General features: G+C 46.1%; 1 protein-coding gene across 1 annotated transcript; it reads left to right on the top strand.

Moving 5' to 3' along the window:
- Positions 1–6,634: 6,634 nt before the first annotated feature.
- On the top strand, positions 6,635–20,257 carry LOC141786568 (kinesin light chain 2-like). The gene is made up of 14 exons (XM_074665170.1): positions 6,635–6,856; positions 7,772–8,014; positions 11,016–11,081; positions 11,186–11,350; positions 11,613–11,688; positions 12,251–12,396; positions 12,568–12,650; positions 14,217–14,304; positions 14,556–14,657; positions 14,789–14,962; positions 15,782–15,881; positions 16,922–17,102; positions 17,207–17,264; positions 18,548–20,257. Exons 2-14 carry the CDS (start codon positions 7,805–7,807, stop codon positions 18,629–18,631), a joined length of 1,533 nt encoding a protein of 510 aa, XP_074521271.1. The 5' UTR covers positions 6,635–6,856; positions 7,772–7,804; the 3' UTR covers positions 18,632–20,257.
- Positions 20,258–20,347: the final 90 nt, after the last annotated feature.

Raw genomic sequence — 20,347 nt, 5'->3', positions numbered from 1 at the left:
GACGGACGACTTTCTGACTCCCTGACAGGTTTTACTGCTTATCACCAGCCTGTGGTTTATTCAGTCTTCACCGTGTGGCGCTCTTTGCTGATTGGTCGTCTGTATCTGAGCCGTATGAAGCTGACTCGGCTCTGAAGTGACCAGGACAGTTTGTTTCAGACTCTGAGTCCTGAGCAGGAAAAACTCCTGTTAACAGCTCCAGGCCTCCACAAATAGCTGCAGGCATGTGTAAGACGACCCTGTCAATGTATGTACGAGCAGCTCGCCGCGCGGCGAGAAGCAGCAGGGCGTGTTAGCAGAGCAGTGTTAGCAGAGCGTGTTAGCAGAGCGTGTTAGCAGAGCGTGTTAGCAGAGCGTGTTAGCAGAGCCACATGAGAAGGAGTGAAGGTGTTTGGTTCAATGAGACCAGGAGAGTACGACGCAGGAAACCAGAGACAGACCAGAGTTTGGAGAAAAACACTCCAAGCTTTGAGTTTCTCCACATCAACGCTGATTGGCTACCTAAATAAATAAATAAATAAATAAAGTGATGTAACTCTGTCCATCTGTGAGCTTCTGTGATAAACGCTCTGATGCTCACATGAAGAAACCTCCATAGCGTCCTGTTTGGGCGCCGTGCCCGGGGGTCATTCATTAAGAGGCGACAGGAAGTGGACTCTGGGGACGGTTTGACGCTCTGTGTTCTCACGTCGCTGAAATACCTGAGACGCTCGATCTGAGCCGAGCCTCGAGGAGTTTGCAGAGAAACTTCTGGATTATGTAACTGGTTTATCAAGTGGTTGGTGAAGGTGGTGGAGGCCAGTCCTCCTGAAACACGAGCCTCCTGTGTGACCCCTGGAGACGGGCTGGGGGGTCGGGGTGAGGCACAGGTTTCTATCTTTAGTCCGTCCAGCAGGTCCTCCCAGATCCAGTTCCTGCTCCAGGGATTGATTTCCATCCACTCAGCTACAAGTCTGTCTGCTCCTCCTCCATCCTCCATCCTTACATCCTTACATCCTTACATCCTTCATCCTTACATCCTATCATCCTTACATCCTTACATCCTTCATCCTTCATCCTTACATCCTTCATCCTTACATCCTTACATCCTATCATCCTTACATCCTTCATCCTTCATCCTTACATCCTTCATCCTTACATCCTTCATCCTTACATCCTATCATCCTTACATCCTTCCAACCTTCATCCTTCATCCTTACATCCTTCATCCTTACATCCTTACATCCTTCATCCTTACATCCTTCATCCTAACATCCTTACATCCTTACATCCTTACATCCTTCCAACCTTCATCCTTCATCCTTACAGCCTTCATCCTTACATCCTTACATCCTTCATCCTTACATCCTTCATCCTAACATCCTTACATCCTTACATCCTTACATCCTTCATCCTTACATCCTTCATCCTAACATCCTTACATCCTTACATCCTTACAACCTACATCCTTCATCCTAACATCCTTCATCCTTACATCCTTCATCCTAACATCCTTACATCCTTACATCCTTACAACCTTCATCCTTCATCCTTACATCCTTACATCCTTACATCCTTACATCCTTTCATCCTTCATCCTTACATCCTTACATCCTTACATCCTTACAACCTTCATCCTTCATCCTTACATCCTTACATCCTTAATCCTTACATCCTTCATCCTAACATCCTTACATCCTTACATCCTTTCATCCTTCATCCTTACATCCTTACATCCTTTCATCCTTCATCCTAACATCCTTACATCCTTACATCCTTCATCCTTACATCCTTACATCCTTCATCCTAACATCCTTTATCCTTCATCCTTATATCCTTCATCCTTCATCCTTCATCCTTATATCCTTCATCCTTCATCCTTCATCCTTATATCCTTCCATCCTTCCATCCTTCCATCCTTTCCTCTTTCCATCCTCCTTACATCCTTCTATCCTTCTATCCCTCCATCCTTTCATCCGTTCATCCAGCGTCTCCCTGAACATCCAAACGTTTAGTAATCAGATGGTAACAGGACAGACTAGTGGACAGATCAGGAACTGCAGGTTTTAACAGGAAGCTCAGTGAAGACAAAGAGTTTCTGAGAGATCTTTAAAGAGTTTAATTTTTATCATTAATGTTTGATAATCCAGCGTTCACTGTGGGATTATCAGGGATTATCAGGAGTTTCTCTGTGGTCGGGTCCAACAGGAGCTGACTGTGAAACTGAAGGAGGAGGTCAGAGCAGGATGCATGCTGGGAAAAGTCTGAGCAGAGAAAAGTCGAGTTGGAAAGAAAACAAACACACACCTCAGCAGGGTGACGGTGCTCATGGGAAATGGAGTCTTTATCCTGAAATAACACTACCACTACCAGCCACAGGTGTCACTACACTGAGTGTGTGTGTGTGTGTGTGTGTGTGTGTGTGTGTGTGTGTGTGTGTGTGTGTGTTAGAATAGTTTGATGTGTCTGTGTTCACGTGTCCATGCAGTCATGTGTTACACACCTGTGTTCTTTTTAAATGCTTTTCCATTTACACACACACACACACACACACACACACACACACACACACACACACACACACACATACACACACACACACACATACACACACACACACACACACACACACACACACAGAGTGTTCTCTTTCTCTCAGCTGTCTGCGGTCGACCAGGCTCTGCTCCTGTTTCATAAATGACGTTTTTTCTGACTGCACCATGAAAAACCTGAAATCTGATCAGAGAGTTTTTCTCTGATTTTGAAGTAAAATTTATTTAATTCAGTCTGAGCCACTTTCTCCTGATCAGTCCAGAAAATTGTCTTGTTTCAAGTTAATTAAAAACTGAATGAGGTCTGAATCATTGATAAAAATAAAATCTGCCGATGGAAAAGGAGAAATTTGGTTGAAACTAGAATAATTTCTTAATATGAGTAAATTTTCTCTTGACTTCAGTTTTTACAGTGTGTCAGCTCATGCTGTGGAAGGAAAGCTCAGACTGAGTTAGAGTTAAAGTCTCAAAGTGGACTTCCTGTTGGATCAGACCCTCAGTCCGTGATGAAGCTGCTCCAGGAGCAGAGACGCTCCGTGTTTCAGCTCAGAGGGTTCATGAGGAGCTTTAACGTCAACGTTTTCCTGTAACAGATGAACAAATAAAAGCTTTTCTATTTTCTGCAGCGAGGAGGAGGAGGAGGAGGAGGAGGAGGAGGAGGAGGAGGAGGAGAAGGAGCAGAGGAGGAGGGGGGAGGTGACCTCTGACCTCTGACCTGCAGGGGTTTGTGGGACATGTTTGGTGTCCCTGTCTCTGACACCATGAAGCAGGTTTGCTCCACGTGTCGTTCTTTAACGTGTCTTCACTTCTAAAAGGAAAACATAGTCTTTATGTAGGAAGTGGTTTTATTTTTACTCTTTTTGATGAATCACTTTTTTTCTGAGTCAAAGTGTCTGAAGAGGAGAATGTTTATTCTCTGTCGCTCAAACTTATAAATATTTGAGTCTAAAACTATGTTTTTAATTTTAATTTGCATTATGCAGGATTTACAGTGGTCATTTTGGCTCGAAGTGAATATTTTTTTGAGCTGTGTCATTATTTTACAGAATATATCATAAAATTCATTTTCCCATGATGCCTTGCTTCTTTCCCCCCTGACCGTGTTCAGCTGTGTCCTGCTGGTTTATTTTCAGTCCTGCAGAGACAAACGTTACTGACTGAGTTGTTTTCTTTATGAAGCTGATGATGTCTGTTTCTTGTTGCTGTGACGAGTGTTTATGAAACGTTTTTATCCTGTAAACAAAAACAAAACACTCTGAAACAGTTTGTTTACAGCGTCTGAAGCTGTGAGGTTATAACAGATGGTTTTTAGTTGATTTCACGTCGTGTTAAAGGAGTGTTATCATTTTTAAAGATATAAAATTCTGATTTCACTCTGATTTTGTATCACATAAACTGAACATTTGGGCGTCTGTCATTATAATCAGACAATAATAAAAACATGAAACATGATTTAATTTTTTTTTAATTCCACAAACGATAATTTTTATGAGAGACTATGATTTAAAGGACAATCCTGTAAAAATAAATCAAATCTTAAAGCTAAGACGAACACATTCGTCAGGAGTTGTTGAGCCTGATTTTATTGGTTTTATTTTTTGCCGTTGGTCTTCCTCCCAGCCCTCGGCCTGCTTTACATCCAGCTCTGGTTTAAGGAGGACCTTTTTTCAGACCCTACAGGAACCTGATCAGTTGACCCCCTGACCCTGATCCCAGACCTGATTGAACCGCAGCAGGAGGGGCAGCAGGAGGAGCAGTAGGAGCTGCGCGTCCTGGAGGAGGATCCCCGGGGACCGATGACCTTATATGGTCGTTCCCTGCCTGCACGGCCTCGCTGCCCACCTGACAGCTGAGCCGTCTGTCAACTGGATCATATAACTGTCAGAGACACACACACACACACACACACACACACACACACACACACACACACACACACACACACACACACACACACACACACACACACACACACACACAGGTTTGCTCTCTGCAGCTGCCTCCCTGATGACTCTTTATTTCAGTTCCACCAAAGTGTGTGTGAAATGGACCGGGCCTGGAAGCTCCTGGTTCTGTTTCATGTGGACGGTCTGGAGCTGGTGCTGACTGGTTTGAGCTCTAAGCCTGTTAGTGAGTGGATAAAGGAAGAGCGCCATCTACAGACTGGTTTTATGTCTGACCTTCATCAGAGTCTGCAGGTTTATAAGAGCAGAGCTTTCCAGGAGCTTTGGGCCTCAGAGGACACGTTTATGTTTTCATGACTCCTCCTAAATATCAGATTAAACCACCCACCCCGCTGAGAGCGAGAACAATAAAACAGCTTTAAATGTTCATTTCTCCTCCTCCTCACATGAAAAGCTCATTCCTCCTCCTCCTCCTCAGGAGCAGAGAGCAGCAGGAGGTTTCCTTCAGCTCCTCTTTGCTTCAGTCTCCTCATGTTAAGCTGCTGGAGCGACGTCTTAGCGTCACTTCAGTTGATTGTTTCCTCAGACCTGAGTCCGGCCCGGGCTGAGCTGAAGTGACACTAAGAGGCCTGAAGCCGGACCCTCAGTTAATCCCCCTGCTGCACGATCCCACCTCAGACAACAGGAAGTCCTCAGTTTATATCCCTTTAAAATGTTTGCTTAGCTCCATGACGGTCTGTAAATGTAAGTTTCAGTGTTTCAGACCAAACACATGTTTTCAGACATGTTTAAATGATCTCAGTCACTCAGAGAAAGAACCAAAGTTTTCACTTTAAGCTGATTTAATAAACATTATTAGCTTTTATTTTTATATTGATTTGAGATGTTGTATTTGTGGAGCATTCATAATGTTATGAACAGTTTTTAATGAATTATCCGTCCATGCTGATTCGTTTCCCCAGGACTGAGTCTGATCTGACCGACAGGTGGCCTCCTCCCCCCGGGCAGGACCATCCGGCACAGCCTCTGCTGCGGTGCATGGTGGGAAATATGGGATCAGGTAAGCTCCTCAGCTGCATCAAGTTAAACACACAGAGCTGTGTAAATACCGGAAGCTTGAGGATTTTGCCTTCAGAATAAAAGCAGAATTTGTTTTGTTTCTCTAAATCACACTAATGTCTTAAAAGAAATTCATCAATCGATGTTTAATTTCATTAGAAGTTGTCAGGGAATGGAGAGAACAGTTTCCTTATAGAAAGTAACTCTGATTGTGTTTACAGCAGGACACTGAAAATTTATAGACAGATTTTATGTTTGCTTGTTGTTTTCTATTGTTCTTTGTTTGTTCGTCATGTGACATTTTATACGTTGCTTTCTTGGTCAAGACTCCACTGTGAGACTTAGCATCTCATTAGTATTAGTCCTGTTAAAAAAATAAAGGTTAAATAAATAAATACATAAATGACTACACTTTGAGCCCAAAGATAAGTTTGCAAAGAAAACTTTATAACACTGAACTCTAACAGAAATAAATATCAAATAGTATTCACAGTAATTTAAATGCTGACAGTAGCATTTGATGGTTTTTGACAGTGTTAAAGTTTTCTCTCAGTTTTCCAAAGTAAATATTTGAGTCGTTTTTAAATTTTTTATTTTTTTTATTTTTCTATTTTTTTTTACAGAAGTAGTCAAATTGTTAGTAATCTCATAACGTGAGTGAACAAACAGTCAGTATCTTGCCACCTTTGCATAAGTTAGTTCCCTTGTTTGACCAATTCTACATTTAAATAGATGAGCATTGACATTGGATAATATTTAAGCGTGTTTTAATCCTAGAAACCCTGCTTTTATTATTATTATTATTTTTTTTTCTAAAAGGTTTAATTCCTTACTAATTTTTCTGATGGTTTATTTCCTTTTACACAGTATTGATTTCATCTGTATTGTTAATTCCTATTTTGTAAGATTCTTTGTAACCTTGCTTTGAAAAGTGCTCAATATTATTATTATTATTATTATTATTATTATTATTATTATTATTATTATTATTAATTATTATTATTATTATTATTATTATTATTATTATTATTATTATTATTATTATTATTATTATTATTAAAGTTTACTAGCGCGTCGTTGGGACTTTTACTGTGAAGGTCAGAACCGGATGTGCTTCGTCACCGCTGCTAGCTTGCTGCTAATGCTCGTGTGTTGACAGGAGGCGCTGGGAGCTGAGGAGGCAGCAGGTGAATCATTTACAGCTCGGTGTTTTTACCACCTGTCCCTCCCCATCCACCGAGCCGGGCCCGGAGATGGAAAAGTTCCTGTTTTTGTGAAAAACTCCGTTTTTTAGAGAAAAGAGGAAAAGCCGCGGACTGTGGAGAAAAAGACAAAGCCCGCCGCGGAGCCCGGACTTAGCAGGTAAGCTATAAATAACTCAGAGCTGATCTGAATGAAGCTGTAGCTCAGTCTGTCTGTGTTTACACCGTGTTTTACACTTAATCATCATTTTAATCATCATTTAATGAAGTGTTTTCATGTTTCCAGCCAGGCACAGGCCGGATGGAGGATTATTTCAGCAGAAATGTGACGAAATGTGACGAAATGTGACGAAATGTGACGCACTCCTTTATTTAGTTTGTGTTTGGCGTCAAATCATGGACATTATCTCAGTTAAAGGCGAGGGACGGTGGCCCTGAGGCCTGTTAGCTCCTCCCATTATAAACAAACCATAATCAGACTGTTTACTTTAACATTACACTTCATTATTCACATGTTTCAACACTAAACGCTGCTTCAGATGGTTTAACAGACCAGGACAGACCAAACTCTGCTGGTAGTCTTTGATATTTTTATTATCTCCAATAAAAAACCTGCCTCTCTGCCTCTGGATAGAGAAACACATTATTTTCTGGTTAAAAACCTTTCTATCTGAGTGTTTTTAAAGGATAAATTGTTGTATTTTGTTGTTTATGCCCCCTCCTCTCACCTTCCAGACTTTCTCCTGAAATCGTCCAGAAAGAGGAAGCTGAAACCAGTTTGTGTTGTTTGAATCTTTTCTGTTCTTGTTTTCTAACAGATCTCAGCCCGTCAGCTGGAAGCAAAGCGACGTCTTTCACTCTTAAAAAGCTGCTTCTTCTATTTTGACTCATGCTTTAAAATCCTGAAACCACAAACACGGCGCCGCTCCTCCCTTTCTGCCCCGAGCGTCTGATTCCTGTGTTACTGCTCTCATTTCTGTGCCACAACGAGCTCTGCAGCAGCTGCTGTGACGTCCTCGCTGTCTGTCATGTCTCTGTTCTTCTCAAACACCCACCGTTCATCTTCTGTCCCCAGGTCAGCTGAAGGAGGAACCGAGGAGCAGGAGTCATGCTGTCAGCGGAGGAGATCCTGTGCAACACGCAGCAGGTGATCGCCGGGCTGGAGGCGCTGAGAGGAGAGAACCGCGGCCTCCTGGCCAGTCTGCAGGAGCACGCCGAGAGCCGGACGGCGTCAGAGAGCGGCAGCGTGGAGCAGGAGAAGACGGGCATCATCCGCCAGTCGCTGGAGAGGATAGAGCTGGGGCTGAGCGAGGCTCAGGTGGGTCACACCTGGACGACCGCGGGACGCTCGTTTGATGAGCGAGTAGAGACAGGAAGACGCCTCAGATTCAAGTTTGACATGAAGAGTGGTTTGAGACCACAGAGGGGGGAGACAGGGGGAGGCAGGAGGAGACAGGAGGAGACAGGGGAGACAGGAGAGACAGGAGGAGACAGGGGAGACAGGGGGAGACAGGGGAGACAGGGGGAGAGGCAGGGGAGACAGGGGAGAGACAGGGGAGACAGGGGGAGACAGGAGGAGACAGGGGAGACAGGGGAGACAGGGGGAGACAGGGGAGACAGGAGGAGACAGGAGGAGACAGGGGAGACAGGGGAGACAGGGGGAGACAGGGGAGACAGGGGAGACAGGGGGAGACAGGGGGGAGGCAGGGGAGACCGGGGAGACAGGGGGAGACAGGGGAGACAGGGGGAGACAGGGGGAGATAGGGGGAAACAGGGGAGACAGGGGGAGACAGGGGAGACGGGGGGGGGCAGGGGGAGACAGAGGAGACGGGGGAGACAGGGGAGACAGGGGAGACAGGGGGAGACAGGGGGAGGCAGGGGAGACAGAGGAGACGGGGGAGACAGGGGGAGACAGGGGAGACAGGGGAGATGGAGGAGACAGGGGGAGGCAGGCAGGGGAGGCAGGGGAGACAGGGAGAGACAGGGGGGAGAGGCAGGGGAGACAGGGGGAGACAGGGGAGAGACAGGGGGAGACAGGGGAGACAGGGGGAGGCAGGGGAGACAGGGGGAGACAGGGGAGACAGGGGGAGGCAGGGGAGACAGGGGGAGACAGGGGAGAGACAGGGGGAGAGACAGGGGGAGAGGCAGGGGAGACAGGGGGAGACAGGGAGAGACAGGGGAGACAGGGGGAGACAGGGGAGAGGCAGGGGAGACAGGGGGAGACAGGGGAGGCAGGGGGGAGGCAGGGGAGACAGGCAGGGGGAGACAGGGAGAGGCAGAGGAGACAGGAGGAGACAGGGGAGACAGGCAGGGGGAGACAGGGGAGACAGAGGAGACAGGAGGAGACAGGGGAGACAGGCAGGGGGAGACAGGGGAGACAGGGGGAGGCAGGAGGAGACAGGGGAGACAGGGGGAGGCAGGGGGAGAGGCAGGGGAGACAGGAGGAGGCAGGGGAGACAGGGGGAGGCAGGGGAGACAGGGGAGACAGGGGGAGACAGGGGAGACAGCAGGGACAGGGGGAGGCAGGGGGAGACAGGGGGAGAGGCAGGGGAGACAGGAGGAGGCAGGGGAGACAGGGGAGACAGGGGGAGACAGGGGAGACAGGGGGAGGCAGGGGAGACAGGGAGAGACAGGGGGAGACAGGGGAGACAGGGGGGGAGACAGGCCACGAGCTGGACTCAAACCTGAGCTGCCTCACAGTGTCATTGTAAAATGGTTAAAGACGATCGCCTGTTGTTGCTTTTTCAGCTCATCTTTCTGCCAACAAAAAAACACAGATTAACCTTTTTTAAGTTCTGTTTTTGTGATTGTAAAACAAACATCAGGAAAAAAGAAAAATTAAAGCTGTAAGCAGCGTTGACAGGTCCTGGGTCTGTTGCCGGTTCGTCATGTCGTGCGTCTCAATGAGACAAACGTTTTGCCGTTGGTTTCATCTCTCTATGACATTCCTACTGGCTGCTGTGGCTGTTTCAGTGTGCCTAGACGGTGAGAGCATATTATGGGGTGTTGGGGAGTCAGTTGTTACCATGGCAACGTATCCTCTGTTATGCTGAGTGACATCATCAGCTGCATGGATGGAACTCCTGATTAGTGAGTGAGTGTAGAGTGAGAGTTTATGAGAAAGCTTTTGTAAAGAAATCCTCACAGAGTCCACAAATTTACCCCAATCTATGTAAAAAACATTTTTGTAGGAAATTTTGTCAGGAATCCATTTTTGGCATTTTTAAAGCTGTACAAGTTTTACTTTTTGGAGGCCAAAATCCATCAGAAATCCTGGCCCGAGGAGCTGAAAAAAGAGGATTTATTTTAGAAAAGAGTCCAAACCATCTGTCCTATAGCCCAAAATCTTGACTTAATCTGTGTGAAAATATGATAATGTTGTAGAAAATTTTGTCAGGAATCCAACCATGTCATTTTAAAGCTGTATGAGTTTTACTTTTTTGTCTAGCGTCCCAAATGCTGAACTAGGAGGATGTGTGTGTGGAGCTGAAACGCCGTCTCCTCATCTGTTAACATGGAGAAGGCTGAAAGCGGTCGGCGACTTTGAGGGCTCGCCATTCGAAAACCAGGCCTGAAATAACAACTTCCTACAGAACTTTTGTAGAGCAGGGTCTGGTCTGCCATGTGATGCAATTTTCAAGCCGGTACCATTTTTGTTTTTTTACAGGTTAATTTTTGCAGAAAGGGTAAAAATGTGAGGAATCTTATTTTGAAAGGCACATTGCCGGCTTCCTGTTGGAGATAGGTCAGGGGTATCCGTGCATGATTTGTGCGTCTCAAAGAGACGAACATTTTGATGTTGGTTTCATCTCTCTACAACATTACCTAGTTTTTGTGTGCCACAGTTGCTGTACAGAGCTTATTATGGGATGTTGGGGGTAGTGTTTGGCATCATACGAACATTCTTCACGGTTCTGGGGTGCGTGCCAATTTGGTGAGTTTTTGAGCATGTTTAGGGGTCTAATTAGTGTTCAAAGCGCGGACGCAATAATAATAAGAAAGAATCACAGCAGGAACAATGGTGCCCTCTGTCTTTGGCCGAGGACACTGATTAGAAGTTCATTAAAGAATCAACTTTAACCATAAAAACAAACGATGAGACAGACGCAGAAATAATCCAAACACCTCCTGAAACTTCAGTCACAGACGCTGGATTAAAAACAGATATAAACTTTATTTACTTTATTGGTTTGAGCTTCACTCGTTGAATCAGGTGCTGTGGTTTCCTCAGACCTAATGAGTTTCCTCTCTGATGTAACGAGTTTCCTCTGATGTAACGAGTTTCCTCTCTGAGCGTAACGAGCTGTTTCCTCCCACAGGTGATGATGGCGTTATCGGCTCACCTGGGCTCTCTGGAGGCGGAGAAACAGAAGCTGCGCACACAGGTTGGTTTGTGAACATCCCTCTCCTCCACAGTCCTCCATCCTCTGACCTCCCTCACCTGTTGGTCTCCTCCTCTCCTCCTCTCCTCCTCCTGTCGCCTCCTCAGGTGCGCCGGCTATGCCAGGAGAACCAGTGGCTGAGGGACGAGCTGGCCGGGGCTCAGCAGCGGCTTCAGGACAGGGAACAGGAAGTGGTCACCTTAGAGGAGCAGAACAAACACCTGCAGTTCATGTCCTCCATACGCAAATACGACCAGGAGGAGCCGCAGCTGGTGAGGAGGAGGAGGAGGAGGAGGAGGAGGAGACAGGAGCACAAACATGAGCGTGTTTGATCAGGGAGAGCTCAGCTGCTCAGACAGATTTCAGGAAGTCGAGATAAAGGGTGACCTGCTGGAGGAGAGGCTCAGGGTCCTCCTCTGGTCCAGGGTCCTCCTCTGGTCCAGGGTCAGGGTTCAGGAGGCTGAGACCTCAGACATGATGAAGCTAAAACCAGCCCCTTTGTCTCTGCTGAGTGTTTGTTTCTCCTGGTTTCAGGAGGACAGAGCCACGACGTCCCACAAAGAGTCTCTGGATGATCTGTTCCCCACAGAGGACGAGGAGCAGACCCAGAGTAAGACCCTCACCGCAGAGTGTGAAAACCTCTGAGACCAGGTCCACACAGGAAGACCGGTCTGACGTCACTGAGGAAGGGTCCTGGTGTGGTCTCTGAGGGGGGTTTTGAGTGAACTGACCCTTTAACTCAGAGCAAACTGGACCAGGTTTTGATCCTGAACCAGTTTCTGTTGTTGTTCAGATCCTGAAAACTTCACACACACCAAAGACTTTTCAGAGTCTCATGTTGAATTTTAGCTCTGCTCACACACACACACACACACACACACACACACACACACACACACACACACACACACACACACACACACTGATGATGATGTACGAGCTCATCCCTCGCTCCAGATGATCAGTGGTCAGTTTTCTGCGTTAACATCAGCAAACTCCACTAGGGGGCGCTGTGGGGGAAACATGTCAGGATGGGTTTATGGCAGAATCAGGATCTGGATTTTGATTTTTTAAGATTAATTTGACCTGACGCAACATTTCTAGACCCAGATCTTCCTGCTCCATGTCCTCGCCATGACCTTGCCGTGTCTTTTCTACGTTTTGCTCCTCAGTATCTCAGCCTCATCACAGCAGCGCAGCGGCGGCGGCCCAGCAGGGCGGCTACGAGATCCCCGCCCGCCTCCGGACGCTCCACAACCTGGTCATCCAGTACGCCTCCCAGGGGCGCTACGAGGTCGCCGTGCCGCTCTGCAAACAGGTGAGAGGCGTTCTCCTCTGAAACTGACGGTCTCTAAACTCAGGGAGGACGAACACGCCACTCCTCACCCCTCCCTCAGTCTGAGCTGAGGGAGGGGTGAGGAGGGGTGGTTTATGCTGACTCATCATGAAGGAGAAGATGAAATGTGCTGACTCAGCGTTTCTCCTGCAGGCTCTGGAGGACCTGGAGAAGTCCTCAGGACACACACACCCAGACGTAGCCACCATGCTGAACATCCTGGCCCTGGTCTACAGGTCAGAGAGTGTGTGTCCTCATGTCTCTGTACTTCCTGTCTCTGTGTGTGTCCTCATGTCTCTGTACTTCCTGTCTCTGTGTCCTCCTCGTGTCTCTGTACTTCCTGTCTCTATGTGGTCCTCGTGTCTCTGTACTTCCTGTCTCTGTGTCCTCCTCGTGTCTCTGTACTTCCTGTCTCTGTGTGGTCCTCATGTCTCTGTACTTCCTGTATCTGTGTGGTCCTCGTGTCTCTGTACTTCCTGTATCTGTGTGGTCCTCGTGTCTCTGTACTTCCTGTCTCTGTGTCATCCTCATGTCTCTGTACTTCCTGTCTCTGTGTCGTCCTCATGTCTCTGTACTTCCTGTCTCTGTGTCGTCCTCATGTCTCTGTACTTCCTGTCTCTGTGTCGTCCTCATGTCGTCCTCTTGTCGTCCTCTTGTCGTCCTCTTGTCGTCCTCGTGTCTCTGTACTTCCTGTCTCTGTGTCGTCCTCATGTCGTCCTCTTGTCGTCCTCTTGTCGTCCTCTTGTCGTCCTCATGTCTCTGTACTTCCTGTCTCTGTGTCGTCCTCATGTCTCTGTACTTCCTGTCTCTGTGTCATCCTCATGTCGTCCTCTTGTCGTCCTCTTGTCGTCCTCTTGTCGTCCTCGTGTCTCTGTACTTCCTGTCTCTGTGTCGTCCTCATGTCTCTGTACTTCCTGTCTCTGTGTCGTCCTCATGTCTCTGTACTTCCTGTCTCTGTGTCATCCTCATGTCTCTGTACTTCCTGTCTCTGTGTGGTCCTCGTGTCTCTGTACTTCCTGTCTCTGTGTCGTCCTCATGTCTCTGTACTTCCTGTCTCTGTGTCATCCTCATGTCGTCCTCTTGTCGTCCTCTTGTCGTCCTCGTGTCTCTGTACTTCCTGTCTCTGTGGTGCCTCGTGTCTCTGTACTTCCTGTCTCTGTGTCATCCTCATGTCTCTGTACTTCCTGTCTCTGTGGTGCCTCGTGTCTCTGTACTTCCTGTCTCTGTGTCATCCTCATGTCTCTGTACTTCCTGTATCTGTGTCGTCCTCATGTCTCTGTACTTCCTGTCTCTGTGGTGCCTCGTGTCTCTGTACTTCCTGTCTCTGTGTCATCCTCATGTCTCTGTACTTCCTGTCTCTGTGTCCTCCTCATGTCTCTGTACTTCCTGTCTCTGTGTCGTCCTCATGTCTCTGTACTTCCTGTTTCTGTGTCGTCCTCATGTCTCTGTACTTCCTGTTTCTGTGTCGTCCTCGTGTCTCTGTACTTCCTGTACCTGTGTCGTACTCATGTCGTCCTCATGTCGTCCTCTTGTCGTCCTCATGTCTCTGTACTTCCTGTATCTGTGTCGTCCTCGTATCTCTGTACTTCCTGTCTGTGTGTCGTCCTCGTATCTCTGTACTTCCTGTCTGTGTGTCGTCCTCGTATCTCTGTACTTCCTGTCTGTGTGTCGTCCTCGTGTCTCTGTACTTTCTGTATCTGTGTCGTCCTCGTGTCTCTGTACTTCCTGTACCTGTGTCCTCCTCGTGTCTCTGTACTTCCTGTACCTGTGTCGTCCTCTGACGGTGAACGTTTCCTCCCCAGGGACCAGAACAAATACAAAGAAGCTGCCAACCTGCTCAACGACGCCTTGGCCATCAGGGAGAAGACCCTGGGTATGGACCACCCCGCTGTAAGTCACCCTGTTCAACCAGCCAACCTTTATTTATACAGCGTCAAATCACGACAGACGATAACTCAGGAGCCTCTACAGGAAGAGGCGGGGCCAGAAAACATCAACAGGAAATGAGCCTGATTAGATATCTGATCTATACCCTGTATTAACGCATATGTGTGTGTGTGTGTGTGTGTGTGTGTGTGTGTGTGTGTGTGTGTGTGTGTGTGTGTGTGTGTGTGTGTGTGTGTGTGTGTGTGTGTATACAGGTGGCAGCAACCCTGAACAACCTTGCAGTGCTTTATGGGAAAAGAGGAAAGTACAAAGAGGCCGAGCCGCTGTGTAAGAGAGCTCTGCAGATCAGAGAGAAGGTCAGAAACCGTTTATCTCACGTTGTTGATCCAGGTCAGATCTTTAACTCTCTGGGTCAGACCGGCCTCCTGGATCAGACCCTGGGGTGGTTCTGGAGGGTTAACCTCATGTTTTGTGTCTGGACCCTCAGGTTCTGGGTACGGACCACCCTGACGTGGCGAAGCAGCTGAACAACCTGGCTCTGCTGTGTCAGAACCAGGGGAAGTACCAGGAGGTGGAGCAGTACTACGAGCGCGCGCTGCACATCTACCAGAGCAAGCTGGGCCCAGATGACGCCAACGTGGCCAAGACCAAGAACAACCTGGTAACCAGATCCAGCCTTAGGGCGTATTCAGACCTGGACTGTTTGATCCACTTTAAACGGACCAGGGTTCGTTTCCCACGCTGGTGCGGACTTTTCATGCAGGTGTGAATAGACACAAACGAACCCTGGTGCGGACCAAACAACCTGACCCAGACCCACTTTTTGAGGTGGTCTCTGTCCGCTTCCAAACGAACTCTGGTGCGGTTCGTGGTTCTCCGGTGCAGGTCTGGATACAAACCAAGGTCCATCTGAACTAACTACAGGATACATGCTCCTTTTGGGCCTATAGAGCCACCGTAACCTAACCGTCTTTGGTTCATACCTGATCCTCCGTCTTCTGTTTAGCCACGCTGTAGCTAGCATGTTGTGGGTCAGGACACGCAGAGCATAGCGCCTCCTTGCTGCGATCATTGGTCTTCCTGTTCCTAAATTGTAAACGGTGTTGTTAAGCTGCTTTGAAGGAGCTGCTCTTGAAACTGAAAATGATTTAGCAGCTCTAATAAGAGCACAAACACACATGTTTACCTCCATTTCCAGGTCTGTACTCTGTGTGCCGCCCTTTGTCAGTGCTGTCCAATGAGAGCACTGATCCTCACACACCTGGATGTGTTTACACAATATAGTCCACTTGATAAAAGTACAATCTGAATACAAACCGCACCAAACGAAGAAAATAAAGTCCGCTTTCGGTCCGGACCAAACAAGTGGACCAAAGGACTTTTCTGCTCTGAGGACAGCCTTAGTCTCAGCCTCAGTTTCAGCAGCAGCACAGACTAACCGTCCTCAGTGACTGACCATCTCTGTCTCTCTGTCTCTCAGGCGTCGTGCTATCTGAAGCAGGGGAAGTACCGACAGGCTGAAGCTCTCTACAAAGAGATCCTGACCAGAGCACATGAAAAGGAGTTTGGATCTGTTGAAGGTAGGAAACTCTGAGTCGTCTCAGAGACAAAGACGACTCAAACAACCAGAGATGGAAGAAAAATCTGAACCAGGAGGAAAAGTTAAACTTGGTTTGAGAAACAAACATCCTCTCTGACAGAGTCTGGGAGGAATGAAGTACTGATGAGGAACTTTTTAAGGATGGCAGTTTATCTGGACCAGGGGTCTGCAGCCTTTACTTTGATAGGAGCAGTTTTCCTCAGCTCACCTGGATTAACGTCATTCAGCAGACACAAAATCTACTTTATCATAAATATTTATTTAAATAATTATCCCAATTAATCTACGAAATTTTACAAATGATGTCTTAGTTTTTTTTGTTTGTAATACTTTGCAACATGTCAAAGTTTGGCATGTCAATGATTTTTAAAAAATGTCAAAAACTTTTAAAATTTCATAAATTTGAAACATTTTAAAATTTCAGAATTTAATTAAAAACTAATTAAAAAAATCTGAAATATAAAAAATCTGCTTAACTGTAAAAAAAGTTTAAAATGTGCAAATATTTTAAAAATTAAAAAAAAAAACGAATAAAAAAATCTGAACTTTAAAATATCTGTGTAAATAAAGAAAAAGTTAAAATTTATATAATTTGCATATATTTAAAAAAAATCCTTTTCAAAAATTTGGTTTTTAAAAAATTCGCAAGTATCAAAAAATGTTGAAATTTAAAAAAAAATCAAAAATTGTAACATTTCTGAAAGAATTTGATAAATCATATTTATGATTTCTTTATGGTTTGTTTTATTTGCTAACGTCTTGCCACACATGAAGCTTGTGTTTCAGGCTGTTGATGTTGTAGGAGGTGAAGTAGAGCGGTGGCAGGCTTTATTGACAGATGGGATGAAGATTTAGTTCAACTAAATGTTAACACAGGATTTTATTTAGTGTCAGTGTCTTTAATCATCAACACCCTCTGGAAGAAACATAACTATTCTTTATTTCATGAATATTTTTAAAGCTACGAGGAGCCACTAGTTACTGTCTGTCTGTCTGTCCATCTGTCCGTCTGTCCTCTAGGCGACGGTCGTCCCAGCTGGTCCGGCTCAGACGACAGTGGTTCTGGACAGGACGGGCTCAGTACCCTGAAGCGGAGCGGCTCCTTCACCAAACTCAGAGAATCCATACGACGAAGCAGCGAGAAGCTGGTTCGCAAGCTGAGAGGAGTCGGCGTGGAGGAGGCAGCCCCAAGGAATCCTGGGTAATGACAGCGCCTCACAGACATGATGACTATGATACAGACACACGTCTTTCTGAATATCATCATCATCCTCCTCCTCCTCCTCCTCCTGTGCTCTGTTTCAGGATGAAGAGGGCAAACTCCCTGAACGTGTTGAATGTCGACTCCAGAGACAGCGTCCAGGTGAGCTGAGCCCAGGTTTACACCTGGGTTTACACCTGGACAGGGTCCATCTGGTTTCTGTGTCTGACTCTGAAACATTACAGGTCCCTGGAAAACACACCTGTCCTAACATTTAACACACACCTGTCCTATAATAAAACACACCTGTCCTAACATTTAACACACACCTGTCCTATAATAAAACACACCTGTCCTAACATTAAACACACCTGTCCTAACATTAAACACACCTGTCCTAACATTAAACACACCTGTCCTAACATTAAACACACCTGTCCTAACATTAAACACACCTGTCCTAACATTAAACACACACCTGTCCTAACATTAAACACACCTGTCCTAACATTAAACACACCTGTCCTAACATTAAACACACACCTGTCCTAGATTTAAAGGATTAGTTCGGTTTTCACAGCTTTTACATTGTTTATAGAATGAAGTAGAACAAAATACTGACCCAGAAGGTTTTCCTGATCCAAGCAGTGCTTCGGGAGATATTTAGATCCAAAATCGTGCAGCGGACGTCCGTATAAAGGGATCCATCGGGGCATAGACAGCGCCGCTCCTAAAACTGCATTAATCGTCCAAAAACTCGTGTTTTTCACCAATATTCCATCATGGTCCGCTCCGAGATAGTCCTCTGCTGCAGTCTGTGTCACTCCAGACAGCGCTGTGTGGCTGTAAAGACCTCTGAACTGGCAGAGTCAGCTCTCCAGAGAGTACTGCGCATGTGCAGTACTCTCTGGAGCACTGACTCCTTTCTTTGAGGGGCAAGCGTAAACAAAGTCTTTGTCAGAGGTCTTTACAGCCACACAGCGCTGTCTGCAGTGACACAGACTGCAGCAGAGGACTAACCCGGAGCGGACCATGATGGAATATTGGTGAAAAACATGAGTTTTTGGACGATTAATGCAGTTTTAGGAGCAGCGCTGTCTATGCCCCGGTGGATCCCTTTATACGGACGTCCACTGCACGATTTTGGATCTAAATATCTCCTGAAGCACTGCTTGGATCAGGAAAACCTTCTTGGTGAGTATTTTGTTCTACTTCATTCTATAAACAATGTAAAAGCTGTATAAACCAAACTTATCCTTTAAGACCTGGAAGATCAAGAAAGATTTACACACCAACGCCTGAAACTGATCAGTTCATCAGTTTAATCAGTTTAATCAGTTTAATCAGTTTAATCAGTTTAATCAGTTTAATCAGTTTAATCAGTTTAATCAGTTTTCATTCAACAACTAAAAGTTTGTGTGTGTGTGTTTTTGTGTTTTTTCCAGTCGAGCCATCTGACGGATGTTCGAGGCCTGAGCTCCAGCACACAGAGTCTGACGAGGCGAGGCTCACTGGGTGGGACCAGCTAACACACACAAGCACGCACGCACGCACACACACACACACACACACACACACACACACACACACACACACACTCGCAGCATCCTGGAGGTACCTGGAGCTCAGATGCTGCGTTAAGAGACTCTTTGTTCGACGTCAGATTTCCAGAGATGGATCAAAGTTTCCAAACAAAGTTTTTTCCTCTTTGACGATGAATGTCTCCAAACTGAAGGTCACAAAGGTCACAAAGGTCACAAAGGTCAAATATTAGCATGACAAAGTTGCACTCCAGTTCTTTCTTTCTGCTGATGCTGAAACTGAATCATTCCTCCTGCTGTCGTCTATGAACAGATCCTGAAGGAAACTGAAGCGTTTTTAAAACTCGTTCCTCTGAGACCTGAGTCCTGACTTCCTTTTTCAGGACACAGAGGTTTTAACGTCACAGAAACAGGAAGTACAGGATCAATAACTGATATATTTATAGATATTTTAATAAAGACAATCAGCTCCATCAGCGCTCAGAGACATTTTTATAAAGAGCTCAAAGTGTTTGCGCTGTGATGATCTCTAAGAATTAAAGTTTCTTTGTTTACGCTTTTAAAAAGTTAAACTCAGATATCTGATGTAAAATGTGTTTTGCCTTTAAAAATCTAATTTTACGTTAATTTGTCAAAGTTGATGTGAATGTGTCGTTTGTTTGGCGCCACAGTCAGATTTTCCCGCCATGGACCAACTTTATTTAATGAATGTGACAAACAAACATATCTGACCACAGACGACACGCTGAGAGGCTTCTGCACATGGTCTGTTATTTATCATTATCATGAAGCAGAGGGCGGACCAATCAGAGCAGAGGGGGAGTCTTAAAGAGACAGCAGCTCAAACACAGGCTGAAATAAGGGTTTCCAGCCTAAAACAGCTCAATCACCTCTTTAACGACTGTAATTAAATTAATTATTGATTAATCTCCTCAGAACATTTGGTCTGACGTTGTATTATTGATCTGATAATCACCGTTTGGGCTTAAAAACAATTTTCTTAACTTTGGGAAAAATGAAAAAAGAAAAAACTTAATTGACAAATGTTGATGAAGTTTATTTATTATTAATTAATTACCCATCCTGCTCCAGCATCCTCCTCTCTACCCTCTGAGATCAGCTCTACAGATCACTGTGTGTCAGCTGCTGCAGAGACAAACTGAGGACAGACTGGGCCTGTGTTTGTTTGACCCTGAATCCAAACCTGGAGTTCACGTCCTGACAGAAACACCTGAGAGTCCCCAGACCTGCTCAGAGCCCCGGTCTCTCTGGGAGCCTGGTTCAGCTCGATTTCTGCGCCCTTTAAGGGTCGATCATTTCCCTGAATCCTTTTCTTCCACTTCACAAACTCTGATCTGTCCCTGACGGGGACCCTCTGGTCCTGATCTGTCCCTGACGGGGACCCTCTGACCCTCTGACGGTCCCTGTGGTAGACGCCGTGGACGGCCTGAAGCGGCGTGGCGTTGGCGGCTGTAGCTGCAGTGTGTCAGGATGTTTGATGAAGCTGTCAGACGTGTAGACTGTGTTTCCTCTGACGCTGTCGTCTCTTCTCTACACGAACGGTTGAGTTTTATATCTGGAAATTTAACTGAAATAAATTAATCTGATATTTAACTCTGGGTTGTTTGAGTCATTCACAGCTGGACATGTTTTACTTTCCTTTACAGGAACTTCACCTTCAAAATAAAATAAAACATGAGACAG

This window comes from Halichoeres trimaculatus, unplaced genomic scaffold (genome assembly GCF_033239565.1).
Source record: "Halichoeres trimaculatus isolate MK-OKI-2021-1 unplaced genomic scaffold, fHalTri1.1 fHalTri1_scaffold_227, whole genome shotgun sequence".
NCBI lineage: Eukaryota > Metazoa > Chordata > Actinopteri > Labriformes > Labridae > Halichoeres > Halichoeres trimaculatus.
Note: the sequence above shows the minus strand (reverse complement) of the source record. Positions and strands in the feature narration are given on the sequence as shown.